This window comes from Sminthopsis crassicaudata, chromosome 5, assembly GCF_048593235.1.
Source record: "Sminthopsis crassicaudata isolate SCR6 chromosome 5, ASM4859323v1, whole genome shotgun sequence".
In the NCBI taxonomy this organism is placed as follows: Eukaryota; Metazoa; Chordata; class Mammalia; order Dasyuromorphia; family Dasyuridae; genus Sminthopsis; species Sminthopsis crassicaudata.
Genome location: NC_133621.1, coordinates 40,808,082 through 40,830,307, shown reverse-complemented (window position 1 = coordinate 40,830,307; position 22,226 = coordinate 40,808,082). Strand labels below are relative to the sequence as shown.

At 43.1% G+C, this 22,226-nt stretch overlaps 2 protein-coding genes across 3 annotated transcripts in view; one reads left to right on the top strand and one right to left on the bottom strand.

The window, feature by feature from the left end:
* Nucleotides 1-8,834, top strand: part of EXOSC7 (exosome component 7) — a 45,117-nt gene extending 36,283 nt beyond the window's left edge. For both annotated transcript variants that reach the window (XM_074271641.1, XM_074271642.1), the window contains exons 6-8: nucleotides 5,641-5,764; nucleotides 6,491-6,646; nucleotides 8,597-8,834. In XM_074271641.1, coding sequence (XP_074127742.1) covers nucleotides 5,641-5,764; nucleotides 6,491-6,646; nucleotides 8,597-8,701 — 385 coding nt within the window. In that variant the 3' untranslated portion in view covers nucleotides 8,702-8,834. The remainder of the gene's footprint in view (nucleotides 1-5,640; nucleotides 5,765-6,490; nucleotides 6,647-8,596) is intronic.
* On the bottom strand, nucleotides 1,995-3,432 carry LOC141542678 (ran-binding protein 3-like). The gene is given in 2 exon segments (XM_074267262.1): nucleotides 1,995-2,220; nucleotides 2,222-3,432. Coding segments are annotated over 2 exon segments (1,317 nt in total). The 3' UTR covers nucleotides 1,995-2,114.
* Nucleotides 8,835-22,226: the final 13,392 nt, after the last annotated feature.

Here is a 22,226-nt window from a genome sequence, read left to right as displayed (position 1 = left end):
GGAGGCAAAGGATACATAGGCTCAACAGGAACAGATTTTACTTCTCCAAGGAATATCTCAGTAGTCTTTCCTGCATACAACTCTATTTTTCCTAATTTCTTCAATCTGATTGCCTTTTGGCTGATTGATCATGTCTTAATATTAAATTTCTCTGGATGTAACCTTGGCTGCGATCATGCCCCACTTGGGGGGCTGAAGCTGGGCCCCGCCTCTCATTTCCCTGGGTCAATCTACATTCGGAGGCCCAGTGGAAACCCTTGTAACATTTTGGACATGGAGTTTTAGGTCTTCTCTCAGCCTGTCTTCTCACTCTTATCTCCATATCTACATTGAGCTCTTAGATGTCCAACTTTTCCACATTGAAAACATCGACGCGTTTCTCTAGAAGTCCTTTGCCAAGAAGGACCCTGTCTTTCCTTGTTTATCATAGTCTGAGTGTAAAAAGCATTTGTTCCCACTGTAGCACAGCGTCTTATGATCTCCTCTAAAGAAGCATCTTTGTCTAGTCCCCATATAATTCTTTTGCAAATCTCATTGGCATTTTCCATAGCCAAATGTCTGGTCATTATTTCTGTAGCTGCATTTCCTCCAATAGTTCTTTTGACAGCAGTTTGTAGACGTCCCACAAAATCCACAAAAGGTTCATTGGGATCTTTCTCTATTTTAGTGAAAGCCTCCGCTCGATCTTTCTGTCCAGGGAGGGAACCCCAAGCTTTTATTGCAGCCTTAGAAATCTGCTCATGGGATAATCAATCTGTTCTGAATTCTCTCCATACTGGCCTTCACCTGCTAGTTGGTCAAAAGTGAATTGTGTGTTAACTCCTGTTTCCATATTGCATCTGACTTGAATTCTACATAATTCATGAAACTCTGAAAGCCACAAGTTTTGTCCAGGTTCTAAACATGTCCTAGCTATGGATTTCTTTTCTTTTTTTTTTTAATTTTTTAATTAATTTTATAATTATAACATTTTTTGACAGCACATATGCATAGGTAATTTTTTACAACATTATCCCTTGTACTCCCTTCTGTTCTGAATTTTCCCCTCCTTCCCTCCACCCCCTCCACTAGATGGCAGGCATTCCCATACATATTAAATATGTTATAGTATATCCTAGGTACAACATATATGTGCAGAACCGAATTTTTTTATTGTTGTTTGATGCAAAGGAAGAATTGGATTCGGAAGGTAAAAATAACCTGGGAAGAAAAACAAAAACTGCTCACAGTTTACACTCATTTCCCAATGTTCCTTCTCTGTGTGTAGCTGATTCTGTCCATCATTGATCAATTGGAACTGAATTGGATCTTCTCTTTGTCGAAGATACCCACTTCCATCAGAATACATCCTCATGCAGTATTGTTGTTGAAGTATATAATGATCTCCTGATTCTGCTCATTTCACTCACTAGCTATGGATTTCCAATCATTCGGGGTTAGGATTTCATAAGACAAATTATCTAGTAACATTTTAACATAAGAGGATATAGCCCCATAAATAGTACAACTTTTTTTTCAGATCCTTAATTTTATTCAAGTCTTTTTTTTTTTTTTTTTTTTTTTTTTTTTTTTTCCCCCCTGAGGCTGGGGTTAAGTGACTTGCCCAGGGTCACACAGATAGGAAGTGTTAAGTGTCTGAGACCAGATTTGAACTCAGGTCCTCCTGAATTCAGGGCTGGTGCTCTATCCACTGCGTCACCTAACTGCCCCCAATTTTATTCAAAGCTAAAGGAGTGTAGCTTTGATTTTTTTGGACCTAAAGAGTCAGTCTCTTCAATCACAGGATATGCATGTATAAAATCACTTGTCCCAAGGAGGGGTTGTGTGTGACAAGTCAGTATGCCATTTCAATGAAAAGAGGGGAAAGGAAGGTTATTTTTCTGCTCATCAGTATGATGAGCTTTCATGTCCCAAACCACATTCAGGCAGTTTTCTGAGTCTGCTTTGTGTGGAATCTACTGATCCAGACCAAAACAAACAAACAAATTGAACAGGGATGCATGGTTCCTAAGTCCTGGAGCCACCAACACTGCCTGGAACGATTGTGGTGCCTGCCAGGGGAAGGGGGGAGAGTGGACAAGCAGCAGCCTTGCAAGCAGATGAGCTTCCAGCTGCTATGTGCTCCCGACTGTCTGCCCATCCCCTTCATCACTGGTGCCCCCTCCAGTGGATACAGAAGGAGCCAGAACAACATCATCGCTGTCCTCCTCATTTGACTGTCACTTCAGGCTCTGGAGCTGGGATCTTGGTCTCCTGTTCTTGTTCTATCCTGCTGCGCAATGCTAAGATCCGGTGATGCAGTGCTACATACAACTGCCCAGTATCTTTGGAGCTGGCCGAGATCAGGAACACTTTGACTCCCTGATCCTCAGTGTCCATGGCTATGATTCGAATGCTCTTCTCACTGGCTTTGTCAATCTGCATCTGTGCCCACAGCTTGGTGTTGAGGATAAGCCGCAAGCTCCCCTGGGTCCGCATTACCAGTCGAGATTGTAACGTCCCATCGTCTGTTGAAGCCATGTCATTAAGTCTGAGTAGTCCTCTGCCTCTTTCCACCCAGGACTGTGATGTTTTGTCAAACACAAACAACTTGCATTGGATCTGTAATACGTTGCTCTCTGCCTCTTCCCCGGTGATCACTTCCACCTTTTCTAGTAAACACTTCCTGGCTGTGGCCTTGGTGTAGGCAGCTGCTGATTCTGCCAGTGACTCTGAAACCTTATTAGCTTTCTCAGGGGTGGCTTCTAGGGAGGAGGATTCTGAGCCGGATTCATCAGGAGTATTGTCCTTGCTGGCATCTATAGTAGATTCACTGGATTTTGGTGGATTCAGCACTCTTTCACTCATGTTCTGTCCAAATATAAATTTGTTGCTGGAGGCATCAGCATTATTTGTTGAGTTCTCTAAACTGGAGCTGATATATTGTAGGAAATAGTTGGTTACAGAGGGTGTTTCAGAGCTCTGATGCCCTGCATTCTGTAAGTCACTTGTTGCAGCATTTTCATGTCCTAGCTTGTCAGCAGACTCTGAAGGATTCCTCAATGCATTATTATTTATTGATTCAGATGTAGCTGCTCCTAGACATTCTGAAGTTACACTAGCACCATTGGTGCCACTGTTAGGAACTGTTTGCAAAAGAGTCTTTGGCTGGGGAGCTTGTAATACTGCTGAGCGTAGCACACTTCGCTGCTGTTCCTTAGGTTTCTGGCTTGGTAGACCTGCACTGGATGCCTGACCATGGATAAGTGTGGGAGGCTTCAGTCGGAATCCATTGCTCTTTTCCTTTGATTGTGATGGAGGAAATTGAGTTAATGAAGAAGTTCTTTCCCGTTTTACAGGAGGACAGTAGTTTCCATCTTCTCTGTCAGAATCTTCTCTATCTTCTGGACTTGAACCATCAGCAGATCTCTTTTGAGATTTCAGTTTCCTCATGCTTATTTCTGGGACAGAGAGACTATCCCAGAATCAGGATCGTGTCTGTCCCTGTTCGGGAGCCAAAATTGTCAAGTCTGGGCACTTGACGTTGGGCACCAAATTGTAGTGTCCTATTGTCTCTCAATTATAATCCTTCTCTGGGAGGAGGTTTCTTTTCTGTAAAATCTTTTCCTCTGGGAGCAGGTTCCTTGGGAGGCTTCTGGAGCTTCCAGCCAGAGCGAAGGTAGAATCTCTTCTTCCTGAATCCTGGCTCTGAATCTCCTCAAGCTTCTCTGCAGTTCTCCTGGGAAGTCTTGTCCTTAACCCAATCCAGACTGCTCTCCAGACTCAATGCAGTCTCCTTTTATCCTCCCAGAGAATGGGCTTGTGGGAAGTCCTACAACCAATGAACTTGCTCCTTTTAAAGGTGTGAACTCCTTTAAAAGTGTGAACTCCTTTTCAGAAGTCTAAAGGTGTAAACTCCTTTAAAGGTGTAAACTCTTTTCCAGAAGTCTAAAGGTGTAAACTCTTTTCCAGAAGTCTAAAGGTGTAAACTCCTTTTCAGAAGTCTAAAGGTGTAAACTCCTTTTCAGAAGTCTAAAGGTGTAAACTCCTTTTAAAAGGTGTGAACTAAAGGTGTGAACCCTGAGCTACAGAATTGTTAAGTACCGATTTAACACCAAGAAAGAACCTAACAACTTATTATCTTATTAGAAACTTCTCTAATTATACTTATTTTACTCTTATTTTAGAAAGATACTATTCATCTTAACATATTAAGGAAAAACCTACTTATTCCTGTTTTTTGGTTTGTTTTTAAACAGGAATAAATGTTAGATATTGTCTGAAGGTTTTCTGTGTCTGCTTGTATAATCATTTGGAGTTCTGGGGCACAGTGGACAGAATCCTGGATTGACCTTGGGAAGACCTGAATTCAAATGCAGTTACTGTGTGATTTTGGGCAATTTGTTTAACTTCTGTTTATTTCATTTCCCTCATTTATGAAATAGAGATGATAGCACCTATCTCCCAGTCATGAGACTTTCTTTCTTCCTTGTTGCTTAACATGACTAAAGATCTTTATAGTTTTCTCAATATTGAATCAACCCTGGATTCCTCACGATGTTTGTGATATGTTGTTGTCTTTAAAAACATATTTTAAAAGCCATTCAATTTCATTTAGTATCTTTGCCATCATATTCAGAAGATTATAAATTACCCATGTAGAGTTTTTTCTCCTAAACTTTATATGCCCAAAAAAAAAAAACAAAAAAAAAACAACTTTTTTGATCAGTTGGTTAACAAACAAGTTTACAAAGTTAGAGGCAACTGAAAATTGACAATAAAATAACTTATAACAGAAAATTATGTTAAGAATGGAAATTTTTAGAGTTTCTTAGACTATGGATAAGGGCTTTTTTGGGTTTGTTTTGGGAGGTTTTTTAAAGATGTATACATAAGATTAATACAAATTCCAAATCTTAAATTCTTTTCCAGAAATCTAATTCTTCTCTATTGATATATTTTCTTTGAGTTTCATGATTGTTGATATTGAGAATCCCTATCCCCATTTTAAAGTATTCTTTTTAGATCATAAAGAAAACTAATCTGAAAGATGAATGGGTTGGCAATACCCGATATTCCTGTTCTGAATAAAAAATTAAAACTAGACATTACATAGTTTAGTGACATTCCAGAGTTGATGAGCAGGATAAAGACCTGGAATTTTCACATATATTTTGAAATTTGTTTTATACCTACCTAATATAAAGTATTAGTTTTTTGTTGTTTTTTTCTTTGTTGTTGTTGTTGTTGTTGTTTTTAAATGAGTAGCCTAGGTCAGGTTTAAAAAAAAATAAAAAAGTATATTCTAGAAGTTGTAGTTGTCCTTTGATGTTTTGGTATGCATTTTTTGTCACTCTTCACTTGCCCACTCCTACAGGATTTATTTCTGGTCCTTTCCCATGTCCCTACAATTCTTCCTTTTGCTCCTTTCCACATAAGAAGCCTTTATTTCCCCTTCAACATGTTTCTTTACAGAGACACTGAGCCAGACTCCTTGATATTTGGCCAGTGGTTCTTTTGTCTTTGACAGGGACCTGCAATATTCATGGGATAAAAATACTAATCAACTGTTGCTTCTTAAGGAATATTTTTCTTTTGAAGTTCTGAATCCAGGTGATAGATGAAAAAGCATTTAAAGCCTCATTTTACTTCATCTCTCAGCATCCCCAAGGTTCGAGTGCTGGAGGATGAAGAGGGATCAAAGGACATCGAACTCTCTGATGACCCTTATGACTGTATTAGATTAAATATAGAGAATGTGCCCTGCATCATCACTTTAAGCAAAGTAAGTTTAATTTTTAAAGATATTTTGTTTTATGTTTATATCTTTTCTACTAATGTTGTTTGTCTGTAATTTTTTTTTTTTTAATAACCAAAAAATACCTGGAACAGAACAGTGTTTGGAACAGAAACTGCTTCCAGTAGTTAAGTAGAAGAAAGTTGCTCTAAGAATGTAGAAATGCCTTTGATGATAATAATAATTGACTCAAAATAGAATTCTATACTAATAGCAATATAAGCTGTTAAAGAAGTTTTTAATGTAAATTTTGGTAATAGTGGAATATAAATGTTTCATGCAAATTCATACTTTTTATCAAATCAACATGTTTCAAAACTGAGTCAACAAAGATCTTGTCTGGGGGTGCCTTACAATCGTATCATTCTCTTACTTAATTAGCCAAAAGATCCTCTTTTTGCTAAGATAGACCCTCACCTAATTGATTAGAAATGGAGACCCAGCTTGGGGAGATTGCAGCATGGTGTTTTCAAGAAGTGGCTGCCTCTTCTCTGTGGCAGATCATCGGAACCTTACAAAAATGAACCAAGTCTGCTACTGTTCTTTTAATAAAATATTACTTTGGTACTCTGAAGCTTGTAAATTTGAGGTTGGGGCCCCCCATCTTCTTTGTTTCTCCCAGTGTTGTGCATATTGATCTGTAATTTTGGCTTGAACATACCAGAGTTGATTATTCCTTCCTCACCAGTTTGTACAATGTTGTTGGTATTTCAGATTGGCTATAGGCACGTGGTGGATGCTACTCTTCAGGAGGAGGCGTGTTCTTTGGCTAGCCTTCTTGTTTCTGTGACCAGCAAGGGGGTGCTGACATGTATGAGGAAAGTGGGAAAAGGTAGCTTGGACCCAGAGAGCATTTTTGAGATGATGGAGGTAAGAAGCAAGCTTTGGGGTAAAAAGCTGATTTTTCTCACTTTTTCATGGCATTGTGCCAACAAACATTGATGAGATCAGTCCTAAACTTTTCCTCTTTTACCTTTGTGTTCCATCTCTGAGAATAGTTAGGATTTGTCCTTTTGGTGTCCTTATAAAGATTTTGAAAAAGATCTGGCATGTGTTTGGTGGCTGTTTATTGATCTAGATAGGAATTTTATAATTTGTCATTCCCAAAGACAAAGAATTGTCCTGGGGATTGAGATCCAGATTCTAGTACCAACTCTGTTGCAAATAAACTGGAAGGCCTTGGCAGATTACTTTGGGCCTTAGTTTCCCTAGATTTAATATAAGGGAGTTAGAGGACTTAATAAGATTTCCTTAAATCCTATCATTTTGTGGTCTTGAAATTGTCCTGCTACTTTAACTTCTATATGAGTAAATGATGTGGGGGGAGAACTAGACAAAATGCTTGAGGATGGCTACATTCTATGATTCCTCCTTAGTTTTTCAAGGATGTGAAAGTAGCAAATGTTTCAGAAGTAAAAACACACATATGCCAAAAAGTTGGCAGTCTTGGGGGGAGTAATGCTTTACATATCCAGAGAGCAACATTTAATGAAAATAGAGAATAATAGTTTTCTTCAGTCACTTAATACCCTTTTCCTTGAGAAGTTTTCAGACATCTTTTTTTTTCTTGAGATTATTTAAATTTTAAAAGAAAATTTAATCTGGCAGTACATTTCTGTGTTTGTGTGTGTGTATATACTTGATATGTTTATGTATTTATCTTGTCCTTCAAATATTAAAAGAGCTTCTCTTTAGATTTCTGAGTCCTATGATTTAGTCTCATTTTTTAATGTGTCATACTGTTTTTCATAAATGGAATAATGTCTATAAGAAAATTGACCTAAAGGTATTTTTGCCTAAATCTACTAGTATTCAAAATATTCAAATTTCTTCCCATCTAAAGGCACACCCTCCCCAACTTCTTTTCTTAGACATGTACATTTTATGCTCCTTTATCTAGAATCCCATTAAAAGTTTTATAATGACTTCCTTTAGTCTTAAGACTAACCTCATGTTATATGGCATTGATGCTTTGGGAAATAAAAATTATATCTTTCCAATTTTTTTTTTTTTTTTTTGCTGAGGCAATTGGGGTTAAGTGACTTGCCCAGGGTCACACAGCTAGGGAGTGTTATGTGTCTGAGGCCAGATTTGAACTTAGGTCCTCCTGACTTCAGGGTTGATGCTCTATTCACTGTGCCACCTAGCTGTTATGTCTTTCCAATTCTTTCAGTGGTTGTGTGTATAAGTCTCTGAGGCAGAAGGTACTTCAGAGGACATTATTCCGCCCCTCTTTGATCTGAATAGAGAATCCCTAAAGATCTCTATCAGGAAGGCCTCAAGTGAGGCCCAAGGCCATGGTCCCCAAAGCAGTTCATTCCACCTGGGATGAAATAAGGGAAGTGTTAAATTAGTCAGTCTTTGCCAATCTTAGTAGCTTCTGCTCCATTGCTATTAGTTTTGTTCTTTGCTTTACCACAAATCCTGGTCTTTCGTCTCTGGATTTGTTCCTGTGATGTCTATCCCGTAGGCTTCCTCTCTGTATTCTCAGCCTTCTCCACAGAGCTATCTCATGAGTCCTTTTTATAGTGTTCAAGGAGGCAATCTCAGCAAAGCACTTTTGTTCCTGAGCGTAAGAAAATGTTTGTCAGTGCTTTTATCCAGGTTGACTTTATGAGATTCCTTTTTGTGTGTGGGATAACAAGATTTTCTGTTTTGATAAAATTATATATATTCTAGTTGTATTAATAGGTTTTTTTTTAAATGCCTGTAGCAGTTGGGAATAAAAATAGGCATGACATAAACATTCTATATTAATTTTTTCTTCTTAATAGTTTTATGTCTAACAGAGTTTTATGTGCTTTTATCTTGATTCTGCAGACTGGAAAACGAGTGGGCAAGGTATTACATGCCTCCTTGCAGACTATCTTACAAAAAGAAGAAAATTTGGGATCCAAGAGACCAAAAGTTGGATTTCTGGGATAAATTATACTTTAACTAACTTGGTAGTCGTGACTTTAAAAACAAAAACAAATCTACAAAAATTTATATGTATTTTTATTAGATAGGCTTGACCTTTGTAGCATTTGTATGTAAAATTAAAAGTATATATTTTTGAGCTGTTTGGTATTGACATTTTTTTTAAATAGTCGCTTGCAAAAGACTTAATGTTTAATTAAACATGCAATTTTGAAAGCTATGTCTGTTTTTACTTTTCTCTTTCTCATGTCCTACAAATGTTGAAGGAGTGCCTTTCCTTTCTACAGGGGTCCTAGGTTTGTGCTGTTGAAAAATAACTCTGAAATAACTATCATACATGAAGTACCTAGCACAAAGTTGGTGCTTAATAAATGTTTATTGACAGACTGATATTCCAAGAACATTTATTTGTATTATGCAACCTTTTTCCCCACAACCTTAAAATTTTTGACTAAGTCCTTTTAGAACAGAAATTTTTATCCAATTTGACAATCTAGTGAAATGTGGAGCCCTTCTCAAACTAATGTTTTTTTAAATGCATAAAATAAAGTTAGGATTATAAAAAGGAAGCCATTTTTATTGAGATGCAATTTGCAAAATATATTTTAAAACAAGTTCATGGACAAAACCCTAGTTCTTTCAGATTCTACTTTCCATGAATCGTAAGAGATCAAGAATCAGTCCTTAACATGGTAAATGTCATTAAAAGCTATGTAATCCCCAAAGTTTCTAGTTTCTTTTAACCAAGACAATAGGCTTCTACCAGACTCTTAGAAAACTAATAACTGTGTTTTATAAATTTTCTCTTTTTGTTTTATAATTTGTAGCATTTTAAGATTTTATTAATTTTTCAAGTGCTATTTTTTAAATTCAGATTTTGTGTTAAGACTTTTATTTTCAAGTGTGATTCCAACCAGAGAAATAAAGATGGAGAGGAAAGAGCAGATACTAGCTGTTAAATTTCTTGAAGTCTCTTCTATTTAAAAGATTCTATTCAAAACTAGGTTACCAGAACTTTGTATTAAAAACCTGATATTTGAGGGGAAAAAATACTAATCATGGGAGAAAGATGTGACTCACCTATGCTATTTGCACTCTATATAGACATACAAAATAAATTAGCAATTTGTCACCCAATGAAATGGGTGACACCTTGAGTTGAGGCCCTGGCTAAGGAATCTGGTGGCCTTTTGGCAGCCTGGCACTCAAATCTGTTACTCCACTAATGAACAGAACTTTGAGAAAATAGCACTTGCTTAGCTGTGATCTGAGACCTGCCTGGATTCTGATCCTTAGCTCCCACTAGCTGACTGTTAAGTTTTGGGTGGTCTGGACCTATTTTCTGTCTTAAAAATAGACTGTTACCTGTAGGGGAGTGTATTCCTTTTATCCCTTGACAACCACTACTTTACCAAACATTTACAATGATGTTCATTTGATAAGGTAGAAGTTGACCTCTTTCTCCAGGGTCTCCAGTTGTGTTAATGCAGGATTAGTGACATTTTGTATTGTTTGGATGCCTTAGCTTTTAAAAGCTAATTTCACCAGACCTTTTTGAGGCCATAAAAATAGTCTCACATGTCTTAAGATGTAAATTTGAATTCTTCAGTAGTTATCCTACAACCAAACAAACGGTGTGCAGAGAGCCACAATCACCCCAACTAGCTAACTCACTGCCACAAAGGACAGAAAACACAGATGTTCTGGTCTTATTCAGAGCAGCATGTCATTTAAGTCAGAGGAATGGTCATCAAAACAAAGCCGTTCCATCTGCAGGAAGCTGACACATGTGAAGGACACATGTGAATGCAGGATCATTGCTTTCGAGAGAGAAGGAAGCTTAGAGGTCATTGAATCAATCTCCTTTTCCCTCCTTCCTTTCACAGATAAAAGAGCATTCTAGAGATTAATAAATGAGGTGCCCAAAATCACGTAGCTAATTAGGTTTGATAAGTGTTCCAAGCCATGTTTTCTGAGTCCTGTATCCACTTAAACTATACCACCTTTCATCAGTATATGAAAATATCTGCTTTATACCAAGATAAGGTCGAAATGGGTTCCTGATTTAGAGTGATCTTAATAAGCAGATCAAAAAAACAAAGGATAGTCTCAGATCTGTGAAGAAGAAAGGAATTTGTGGCCAAAGAAGTAGTCCGTATATTGGATTACTTGCTGTCTAGGGAAGAAAATTTTGGAACTCAAGATTTTGCAAGGGTGAATGTTGAAAACTATCTGCATATATTTTGAAAATAAAAAACTATTATTTAAAGAAAGAAAATATCTACCAAACAAAATGCAAAGCAGTTTAAAGGAGGGAGGGTTTTCAGCACCTGGGAGAAGTCAAAGCTAGATTTTGTGTAGAAAGATTATAGGTTTAGAAATGGAAGGAATCTTTAAGGTTATCCTCATACAACCCCACCATTTTACAAATGATGAAACAGACCCAGGTTGATTTGGTGATTTGCTCACAGGTATTAAGGGCCAGGTTGTCTGACAGTAAAACACCAATATCTATCTCCCCTCCCCCCCAAAAAATTCTTTCCAAGAGAATTAAATATCACAAAAACAAACTTGCCCAGCCTTTTCATGGGAGGAGAAGCATTTATTGAAAATAAATAGATGGTTACTACAGCTCTTAAACAGACATAAAAGCTTTCAGGAAAAAATGACCCTGGAGGGGGAAGGAACCTTGCCAAAAAAATGAGTTGTTTTTTACAACCTTGTAAATAAGCATTTCATCGAGAAAACAATGAAATCAGCCAAAAGCAATAGTAAATAGTTCTGGAGGGAAGTAATGTTGTGTGTAAACAAGTTGTTTCCGTTAGATCTTTAATTTCATAAAATATAAGTTCCATAAACTTAACCAAAACAATAATTTATTCAGGGGATTAATAGCAGCTTTTTTTTTTTTTTTTTTGTACAGATGAACACATTTTTCATTATTAGGTGCAGATAGACAACTAAATGAATTTCATTAGTTTTTTTTTTAATTTTTAAATTAATTTTATAATTATACATTTTTTGACAGTGTATATGCATGAGTAATTTTTTTATAACATTATCCTTTGTATTCATTTTTCCAGATTTTCCCCTCCCTCCCTCTACTCCCTCCCCGCAATGACAGGCAATCCCATACATTTTACATGTGTTACAATATAACCTAGATACAATATATGTGTGTAAATCCCATTTTCTTGTTGCACGTTAAGTATTGGATTCCGAAGGTATAAGTAACCTGGGTATATAGACAGTAGTGCTAACAGTTTACATTCACTTCCCAGTGTTCCTTCTCTGGGTGTAGCTGTTTCTGTCCATCATTGATCAACTGGAAGTGAGTTGGATCTTCTTTATGTTGAAGATTTCCACTTCCATCAGAATACATCTTCATACAGTATTGTTATTGAAGTGTATAGTGATCTTCTGGTTCTGCTCATTTCACTCAGCATCAGTTGATGTAAGTCTCTCCAAGCCTCTCTGTATTCCTCCTGTTGGTCGTTTCTTACAGAGCAATAATATTCCATAACCTTCACATACCATAATTTACCCAACCATTCTCCAACTGATGGACATCCATTCATCTTCCAGTTTCTAGCTACAACAAAAAGAGCTGCCACAAACATTTTGGCACATACAGGTCCCTTTCCCTTCTTTAGTATTTCTTTGGGATATAAGCCCAGTAGTAGCGCTGCTGGGTCAAAGGGTATGCACAGTTTGATACCTTTTGGGCATAGTTCCAAATTGTTCTCCAGAATGGCCGGATTCTTTCACAACTCCACCAGCAATGTATCAGTGTCCCAGTTTTCCCACAGCCCCTCCAACATTCCTCATTATTTGTTCCTGTCATCTTAGCCAATCTGACAGGTGTGTAGTGGTATCTCAGAGTTGTCTTGATTTGCATTTCTCTGATCAATAGTGATTTGGAACACTCTTTCATATGAGTGGATATAGTTTCAATTTCATCATTTGAAAATTGTCTATTCATATCCTTTGACCATTGATCAATTGGAGAATGGTTTGATTTCTTATAAATTAGGATCAGTTCTCTATATATTAGTTTTCAAATACCAGATCTTTGCAACTGTCCCTGACTGGTGAGCAGTGTTTTTAAACTCGGTCCCTGAAAATGCAACCTCACATTGGATTCATCCTTGTAAACTCAGCCGGCTGAGCTTGTTGCTAGGCAGTGACTTGGGTAATCTCTGTCAGAGGTGTCAACCTCACAGGGTACCCACGTGGCCCTCAACGCTCCCGAGTGAATCAGGACTGGATTAAAATTGGGAAATACGTAAAAAATAATAAAACCGAGACGTTACACTTAAAGGGCGACATGCTTTCCGTGAGGTGCCTCCGATGCAGATTGTCCTGCTTCTAATGGACTTTAGTACCACTAGTCTACATAGATGCTTCATTGTTTCTGACACTTGCCAAGTTAGGAAAATACCATTAACTTTTTCAAGCGATTAAAAAAACATGGAAACAGGGCATTGAGTAAATGAAATGAATTCACAGAAGTTTAGCGCTGGAGGAGCCTTTATAAATCACGCCCCCTCCTTCCTGAATTCGGAAACTACAGCCCGCCTAGGAAGGGACTGAGCTGAGACCCACTCCTGGCGCTTCTGTCCCTTCTCCATCCGAGGTGCCAACCGTGCGCCCTCGTCCTCAGATTAAAGGGGCTACATTTTCTATCCAGATCGACATGGTGGCGGTTCTAGAGCTGGAAGGGACCCCGGACCCCCATCTAGTCCCACTCATTCTACAAACGAGGACACTGGGGGCCGGGGCGGGGACCGCCGACCCAGGGCCCAGCATTGATGACCTCCGAGGGGGCGCTTGGAGCACGCCCCTAGCCACACAGGCGCCCACTGCGGGGCCGGGAGGCAAGGAACTGCCCCACTGCAGGCAGACCCAACAATGCGGGCTCGCCGAAGGGCCGTCCCCGGCCACGTGAATGAAGGCGTGGGCTCCAGAACGTGGCCCAGGTCCCGCCCGCCGCCTTCCCGCCTGGTGTCTAGTTTGGTGCGGGTGAGAGCGAACGTTCCTAACTGGCGCCAGTGTGCACTTGGAGGTGTTTTAAGTCATCTCACTGGCTCTTCACAATAATTCTGTGAGTTAGTTACTAGTCCCATCTAATAGATGTAGAAACTAAGGCGGGTCACACAGCCGCTAAGAGCCTGATGCTGGATCCAGACTTGGGTCTTCCTGATTCTGCACCGCCTGATAAACTGCATACCACCTGGAGGAGAAATGGGGGGGAGGGGGGGCCTCGACATCGAGCCGTTGCAGCGCTATTAGAGAAGAGGAAAAGAAAAAGCCGGCGGGAGGAGCGCACTGGCCCTCTGGGTGTGAGGGGCCCTCACGAGGATCTGGCGGAGGGCGCTAGGTGGCGCAGTGGAGAGCACCAGCGGGGGCAGCGGGGCGATGCCGCAGAGAGGATGGGGATCCCGCGGCGCGGGACGTCCAGTCCTGTGGGCCGCGGTAGAAGGCCCGACCGTGGGGATGTCGCAGCTACTGGAAGAATGTCTGGCTGAGAGGTCCGGCGTCCAGCGAAGTCGGCTTATGGGCGCGCGCGCACGCGCGTGTGCGCGCTCAGCAGCACTCTGAGGGCAGAGGGGAACTTCATTTTTGCTTTTGTTACCCCTAGTGGCCAAGCGGTGCTCTGCATACAGAGGAACGTGGTTCGTTAAGTAACCCCACGGAGCTGTGTGTGTGTGTGTAGGCCGCTCGGCTGACGGCAGAGGAAGGTTAAGTGGTGAGGTTTGCATCCGCCCCATCTTCCTGCACTGAGGCTCCAGGGCAGACTTTTGGAAAGTTACAAAAGACCAACCTTAAAATGTGTCTTTGTCTCCAAGGTGGAAAATTAAAGAACAGGAAGAGTGAGTGTGTGTGTGTGAGTGTGAGTGTATGTGTGCGTGTGCACGTGCGTGTGCGCGCGCGGGGGGGGGGCGTGGGGCTGGAGGATTTCTGCGGAGGCGCCACAGTTTCATTTTTACCAGGCCATCATTGGCTCTCACCCCTGAGGGCCAAAAGGAACGGGAGGCTGCCCGCTCTGAGTCAGCCGCCCTCTTGGGCAGAGCTCTCGGCTCCCTTGGCCTCAGGACCACAAAGACGTGGCAGGCCTGTGAAGGAGGAGTTTTCCACGTGCCCCAAAGGTGCCAGGAACGCCCCAGGAGAAGTTAGAGGCTGCCGCGGGCGCCTGTGCAGAGAGGAGCTCACATGCCCTCCTCCCAAACCCTTCCAAGGTTTTGTTTTTGTTTGTTTTTTTTTCCCCCTGAGGCTGGGGTTAAGCGATTGCACAGGGTCACACAGCTAGGAACCGCCCCAAGGTTTGAGGACCTTTTCGGAAGGCCCGTATTCAGACGCCGCGGGCCCCATTTACGGAGGCCCGCCCCAAAGTCCCCCCCTCCCCGGGTAGCCAGCCAGCTGCCAGAGCCTTGGGGGGGGCGATGTGTCACCCCCTAAAGAGCCAAGCGGACCCGGAGCGCATCCTGCCTCGGACATATACTGTCTGGGGGACCCTAGCCAGCCCCTTAACCCTCCCTGAGATGGCGGGCTGCAGAGGTGGGCCCGAGCCCTCACGTGAGAGTTCCCTTCCGGCCTGTCTCTCCGCGCCCGTGGGGGCCACGGAGAATGAGCCCCGCGGCTATCCGAAGACGGCTGTGGCCCCGCGCCCCGGCGAGTTCTCGCCCGGCTCCGGACAGTCTCTCAGACCTTGCACTATCTCACTCTGCTGCCGGAGCTCTCCCCGCCTGATTCACATCCTTCCTCAGAGTTCCCGACCCAGGTGTGAACTGGTGCAGTCCCGCCGGGAGGAGGCCCGTTTGACCGGCAAAGCTCACAACTGAAGCGTCAATGCAGCCTTCCATTCAATAAACCCATGTTTATCATGGGTTTATCATGGGGGGTTCCATAACCCCCCAGTGTATGCGGGCATGTTCCTAGGAACGGGAACACGCGGCCTTGCCTCACACCGGAGACCTGGGGCCGTTGTTTGCAGACTCCTGGTGCAGGGGATAGAAACACTAATGACTATATTACGGTATTAGATGAAGTATGAGGAAAGCCGAGGGGGCGTGGCCCGCGCTCCGGGAGGAAATCTGGTTAGGTTTCAAACCGTACACGAGACTTGTGATGTAGGTGACCTGGAAGAGTTAGAGCAGAAGCGGTTCTGGAGGCCGCGCATTGCGAGCTATGGCTGATCCGCGCTGGCGGAGAGAAAGTTCTCTTCAGGCTTCCCTGTCTCTACTCCAAAATGGAGCACGGTTAGGAATTCAGCCGAAGGAAAGGAGGGGAAATTCACTGCACCGGGAACATTCTGAGCCCGGAAAATGAGGCCGGAAAGTGCTCCACTGCGCCCCCTGCTGTCCCAGCAACACTTCTGGAAGAGCAAATGTGATGGACTAAGTTACTTAGTACTGGAAAGATTCACATCTACTAGGAAGGACCACGGAGGAAGGTGCTGTCTTCCTCCAGAGAAAGGACTGAGAGATAGAAGTGTGTACTACATGGTTCCACGTGTGTGTGTGAGAGAGAGTAAGAGTGTGTGTCCCTCCGTCTGTGTAAATACTGGCTTTCTCGTGTGACGTTGGGAGAGAGGAAGGGAAGCAACGGAGAACTCAGATTTAAATACTTAATAAATTTAATTAGTAATTACAATAATACATCTAATAAATAATAAATAAAATTTAAAAGTAAATAAAAATAAACTAAATTTAAACATTTTTAAAATAATTTAAATAATTAAAAAAATTCTGCTGACTGATTTAGCAAACCAGGAACGTGAGACTAAAGAGAAGAAGAGACCTGCCGAAGCCGCGCAGCTGGTAAGCGGCAAAGGTGGGACTTGGGCCAAGCTCCTCCGGCGCCGTCCCGCCTTGGCCTGCGCTGCACCAGGAGGCTTTTCTTCCGCGCCTCTTTCCATGTGACGTCTCCACGAGTCTCACACGGAATGAAATGGGACGGGAATAGGAGTGTGGAAAGTTCTAAAGGAGAATAGATTGTCAGCGAGTCTCCTTTTTCCAGAACACAAGTGTCCCAGTTCTCGGGGATCAGGCAGTCCCTGAAGCAAAAACCAGAAAGGCGCACGTCCTTTGGGGCTGTTTATTCAACCCGCCCGAACGTGATTGAGCTTCCACTTGGGGCACTGTCGAAGCACCTTAGAATTTGGGCGGGAGAGAAAAAAAGGCAAAGGGGGGGGTATCTCTCGCCATGTGTGTCCAGAATTCCAGGAAATAAGGCAGGAGGCTGTTGTGCAATCCCAGGCCTGGCCCAGGCAGCCAGAGCCAGCAGCGAAGCGTTCTGTCTATTTGGAGACCGAGCCGTGGATATAAATAATCACAGGAGCCAAGAGCTGGAGCTGGAAGGGACCCGGAGTCCTGAAGTCTGCCCGCTTTCAGAAATGAGGAATGCGGGCTCTGACTTTGCCTTTGAGACACAAGGAAGGGAAGCGCCTTGTCGCGGGTCACAGCTAGAGTTTGAATCCGGGTCTTCCTGACCCCACGTTCAACACTATCCACATACCCACATGTGTACATCGACTTCCTGCGTGTGACCCCGTGAAGGACGAGTGTTACAGGGACAGGCACTCGTGGCTGGGAAGTGGTCAGCAAGGGGCCCAGGCCACACCCGCCTGCCCCTGACGGAGGGTTTTCACTCACCGTTTCCAGGAGTGGAGGGATCCGTGGGGAGGTCTTGGGAAGGCCCTGAAATGCAAAACTGGTGTGAGCACGGATCAGGCGCTCTCGCACTCCTTCAGGAGGGCCCGCCTCTGGGAGAGAATGGAAAGGCACATTCAGGCGGGGGAGGAGGACCACTCCTAGAGAAACTCTTCTTGGGAGTGGAGAGTCTACTCAAAGCCTAGAAGTGCCGCGTAACCGAGGCACAAAGGCCCAGACTCTGACACCCAACCGTGCCCTTCTCTTCTCTCTCCGTCTGTGTCTGTCTCTCTGTCTGCCTCTCTCTGTCTGTCTCTCTGTCTCTCTCTGTCTCTCTCTGTCTCTGTCTCTGTCTCTGTCTCTCTCTCTCTCTGCCTGTCTCTGTCTCTCTGTCTCTCTCTGTCTCTGTCTCTGTCTCTCTCTCTCTCTGCCTGTCTCTGTCTCTCTGCCTGTCTCTGTCTCTGTCTCTCTGTCTCTCTCTGTCTGCCTCTGTCTGCCTCTCTGTCTCTGTCTGTCTCTGTCTGTCTCTCTCTGCCTGTCTCTGTCTCTCTCTGTCTCTGTCTCTCTCTGTCTCTGTCTCTGACTGCCTGTCTCTGTCTCTCTGTCTCTCTGTCTCTCTCTGTCTCTCTCTGTCTCTGTCTCTGTCTGCCTCTGTCTGTCTCTCTGTCTCTGTCTGTCTGTCTGTCTCTCTCTGTCTCTGTCTCTCTGTCTCTCTCTGTCTCTGTCTCTGTCTGTCTCTCTCTGCCTGTCTCTGTCTCTCTCTCTGTCTCTGTCTCTCTCTGTCTCTGTCTCTGACTGCCTGTCTCTGTCTCTCTGTCTCTCTGTCTCTCTCTGTCTCTGTCTCTCTGTCTCTCTCTGTCTCTGTCTCTCTGTCTCTCTCTGTCTCTGTCTGCCTCTGTCTGCCTCTGTCTGCCTCTTTGTCTCTGTCTGTCTGTCTGTCTGTCTGTCTCTCTCTGTCTCTCTCTGTCTGTCTCTCTGTCTCTGTCTGTCTGCCTCTCTTCTCCATTCCTTTAGGAATCTCTATTTGAGGAAGGGTCCAGGCCAGCCATGTTTTACTCCTCTCCCAACCCTGGTTCTGACTCTCCGGACTTTGCCATCAAGACGCTGCACCAGGACCTTGTCTCTTCCCTGGGAAGCAGCTTTTCAGCTTCCCTTCCTTCATTAGAAGGTAAGCTCACTGAGGGCAGGGACTATCTTTCTGTTTGAATTTGTATCCCTGGGTGCTTATGACAGTGCTTGGTACACAGCAAGTGATTAATAAATGCTTTTTGATTTGTTGACTTATCTGCAACGTGGTGCTGATGGGAATTCTAGAACCGCTGAGTTAGCCCTATGATCTACTTAGCAAGACAAACGTGATGGGATAAATTCATTCTCCATTTTTTCACACTGGCCTCGGGCACAGGAAAGCTTACTGGGGGAAGAGAAATGTTCTAGTTTTCCACCCATGCTGGACAGTCTAGGCGGTAATATACGTAACCATATGGCACAGTGTGCATATAACCCAGACGTCCCCTTTCCTGGCTCGTGCCTCCCTCCGCAGCCCCCAGATCATCGGGGAGTTTGGATCACCTTGCGTCACTCCATGCCTAAGGGTCTCCAGTTCTCCGGGCCTACACCCTCAACAAAAGGACAGACGTATTTGCAAGTCAGAGGAACAAGGGAGGCTCTGGAAGAAGGGCCCCTGCCCCAGGTAGCCCCACGGGATTATGCACCGAGGGGCATCTCTTCCCCCAAGCTGCTGGAAGCAGGCACTCTGGGTAGGCCCTCACCCGGCTCCCTTCGCTTACGGCTGCTTCCCTCACAGACTCTCCCCAGTCCTCGGCCTTCTGCCCCGTACGGAGCCCAGCGCTGCGTGCACATCCTCGCCATCTCTCCACGCCCTTTGGCCCTGGTTCTGCAGCACATGGTGGAAGCCCTTTCCTGTGGCCCCTGGCAAAGGCGTGGATGGACCAGTGTCCGGAGCCTGAGGGTCCCAGAACCACAGAGTTAGAGTCGGACCCTAGAGGGTCTGGCTACGGGAAGAGCTTGGTGGCCTTCCTCTTAGGCAGAACGTGCTGAAGATGGGAGATAAAGTTCTTCAGTATTGCATGGTGCTCCTCCTAATTTCCTGAAGATTAAACAGTCTTAGAGATCTAATCCAGCTGTACAGAATGTCTTCTAACCTAAAATCTGCTAGATGACATCCAAACTTGGCAGTGTAGCAGCTTCAAGAACATTCTCTTGACTCAAAGAATTCATCTAGGAAAGAAATAGGAGCTTTTGAAAACATCCTGCAAATGTGGAGACTTGAAACTGACAAAAGGGAACGGGAATGGAAATAAGCATTTATTAGGCACTTACTATGTACCAGGCGCTATGCTATGGCTTTACAAATATTCTCTTATTTGATCCTCACAACAACCCTGAGAGATATATATTATTGTTATTGCCGTTTTACAGTTGAGTCAGTGACTTGCCCTGGGTCACACAGATAGCAAGAGGGAGAAGGGGAAAAAATACTTTGTCCAGGTTTATAATTCTTTGGGACAAGAAGTAAACTGAGTAGTTAAAGTAGAGGTAAGAAATTTTCAGATACGTGTGAATTGCAGCACCTGGAAAGACTCCCCCTATTCCTAGAATTCTTCCTTTCTGCAGGTCCTGATATTTCTATCAATCAGGCAATCTACTAGCATTTATGATACAAGGAAAAAAGTGAAGTGAATCTCAGTCCTCGAGAAGCACCCAGAGTTATATACAAAACGGGTACAGGATGGCTTTGGGAGGGAGCCCCTAACCAGTGGTTATTAAAAAGAGCTTCCTTTAGAAGGTGATGTTTGAGCTGAGCCTTGAAAAAGACTCTGAGATGCAAAACTGAGAAAGCTGCACATTCCAAAAATGGGGGACAGCCCCAGGAGAGTATCCTGAAGTAGAAACAGTTAGCAGTAGAAGTAAGGCTAGCTTGGGTGGTCTACCATGTGCAGAAGCTGGGAGCCAGATTGGGAAGGGATTTAAAGATCTGATCCTAGTGGTAATAGGGAGCTATACAAGTTTATTGAGTAGGAGAGTGACATGATCAGACCTGTGCTTTAGGGAGGTCTGACTGGAAAGAGAAGAGACTTGAGGCTCTTGCAGTGGTCCAAGGACCTGGTGGAGGCTTATTTGGGTATGACTAACCTAGGTGAGTTAACAAAAGTGGTAGCACTACTTCTAGAAAGTAACTGCTAAAGTGTATGTGGTTCCTTTGCGTACTTTTAAACTTTAATAATACATTGTAGGTGTGGTGGGAATAATCTGTGAATTATATCTGATAGCAGATTTCCTGAAGTTTACCATCCCCAGCACAGAAAGTGATTATTTCAGAGAGCCATATTTAAATATAGTTTTGGATCTGTGATATCTATCTTCTGGATACTTCATAGATTAGTGAGAAATGTATCAAGTTGTACTTAGTGTTTATTTTACTATTCTAAACGGCATATCACTTTTCAATGTAGATTAAATAGGACCAAATGCCATGTTTTGCTGTTTTGATAGAGTTGTAGTTTTATTTTTAAAAAAATCCTAGTAATGGAACTAGCATATGGATACTCCTTTCAGTAATATTGATCCATTTCTTCTTGTTTTGTGCAATGATTGATCATGGTCTTCAGTCAGTCTTTGATAAAGAATATATCCAGAGGGCCAAAGACCTTCCTCAGAGTCATTTAATACTCATAAGTGCCAATGAAACACTCAGGTTCATCCATTTATCCCTTGCTCGTGCTACAGGACTTCTCCTCTGGTCCTTTGTAATCGTTGGTGTCCTGGATGATATCTTTTGCACCATTCCTTTCAAGTCACCTTTGGTAATATACTGCAGCCTATTTGCACCTCCCGGTGCTATCTAGTTGCTTCTGAGGGTGACCCAAGGGCCACAGAACACCGGGTTTGGAGAGGGGAAGAGTACATCCTGATACAGAGTGACTGGGGGAGCTGAAGTCCTCCCTGGTTTGGGGAACATTTGCCCTTCCGTATCTCAGAATTCAGAGTGGGAAGGGACTCTCAGATGTCTCAAGCTCAGCTCTCCCATTTTACAGAGGAGCCAAGACAAGGGAAATGACTAGTTCAGGCTCATGCAGCCTGTCAACAGCAGAAACAAGATTCCCAAAGTCCCCGATTCCTGATTCAGGACTCCCACCCTGCCAGGCTGCCATGACAAGCCAAGCCACGGAGGCTGTGGAGATCACAGTGGGAGTAACTGCCTCCATGAGGACGTTAGGAGAAAAGCAGAGCCTCCTTCCCTCAGGGTCTCAGCCAGGGGAATGTCTAAGGGTCCCTTGCGAAGGCACACTCTTCCCGACTCCAGCAGAGGGGATAAAGTTTGTTTGCATGAGGCAGGCAGAATAGTGAACTTGGGCAGCCAGGCTTCTGGATCACCACAGTGTGCTCTGCTGCTCTCTTAAGCCTGGACAGTTCTAGCTCAGGAAAGCCCTCTGCAGCAAAGGAAGCCTCCTTTGCCCCCAGAGCTCTCAAATTCTGTGGTAATTTTGCAGAGTAAAAACAGAGCTTTTGTAACTGGTCATTTTGATAAAGAACAATTGGTAAATCAATAAAATTGCTTCTAATTATACTGAAAACAAATTATTTGATGTTTTTATTATGATGATTTCAATAGCTGTCAAGAAAAACAATCAAATAAACATATCCTCTGGCCCAGCTACTCTAGCTCTGCAGTGACATGGACCATATTTGGTCTTGGGGTCTTCCAAAATCTGATCTTTTTGGCTCATTTTTCCACCCAAAGTTTCTCCCCTAGTAACCTCAGAATTTGGCCCATATCAACCTTTCTAGAGATATGGGCAAAAATGACCTTTAGCGTTTAGTTAAGTATAATTCAAGCTCTTGGATGGTTTTTATCT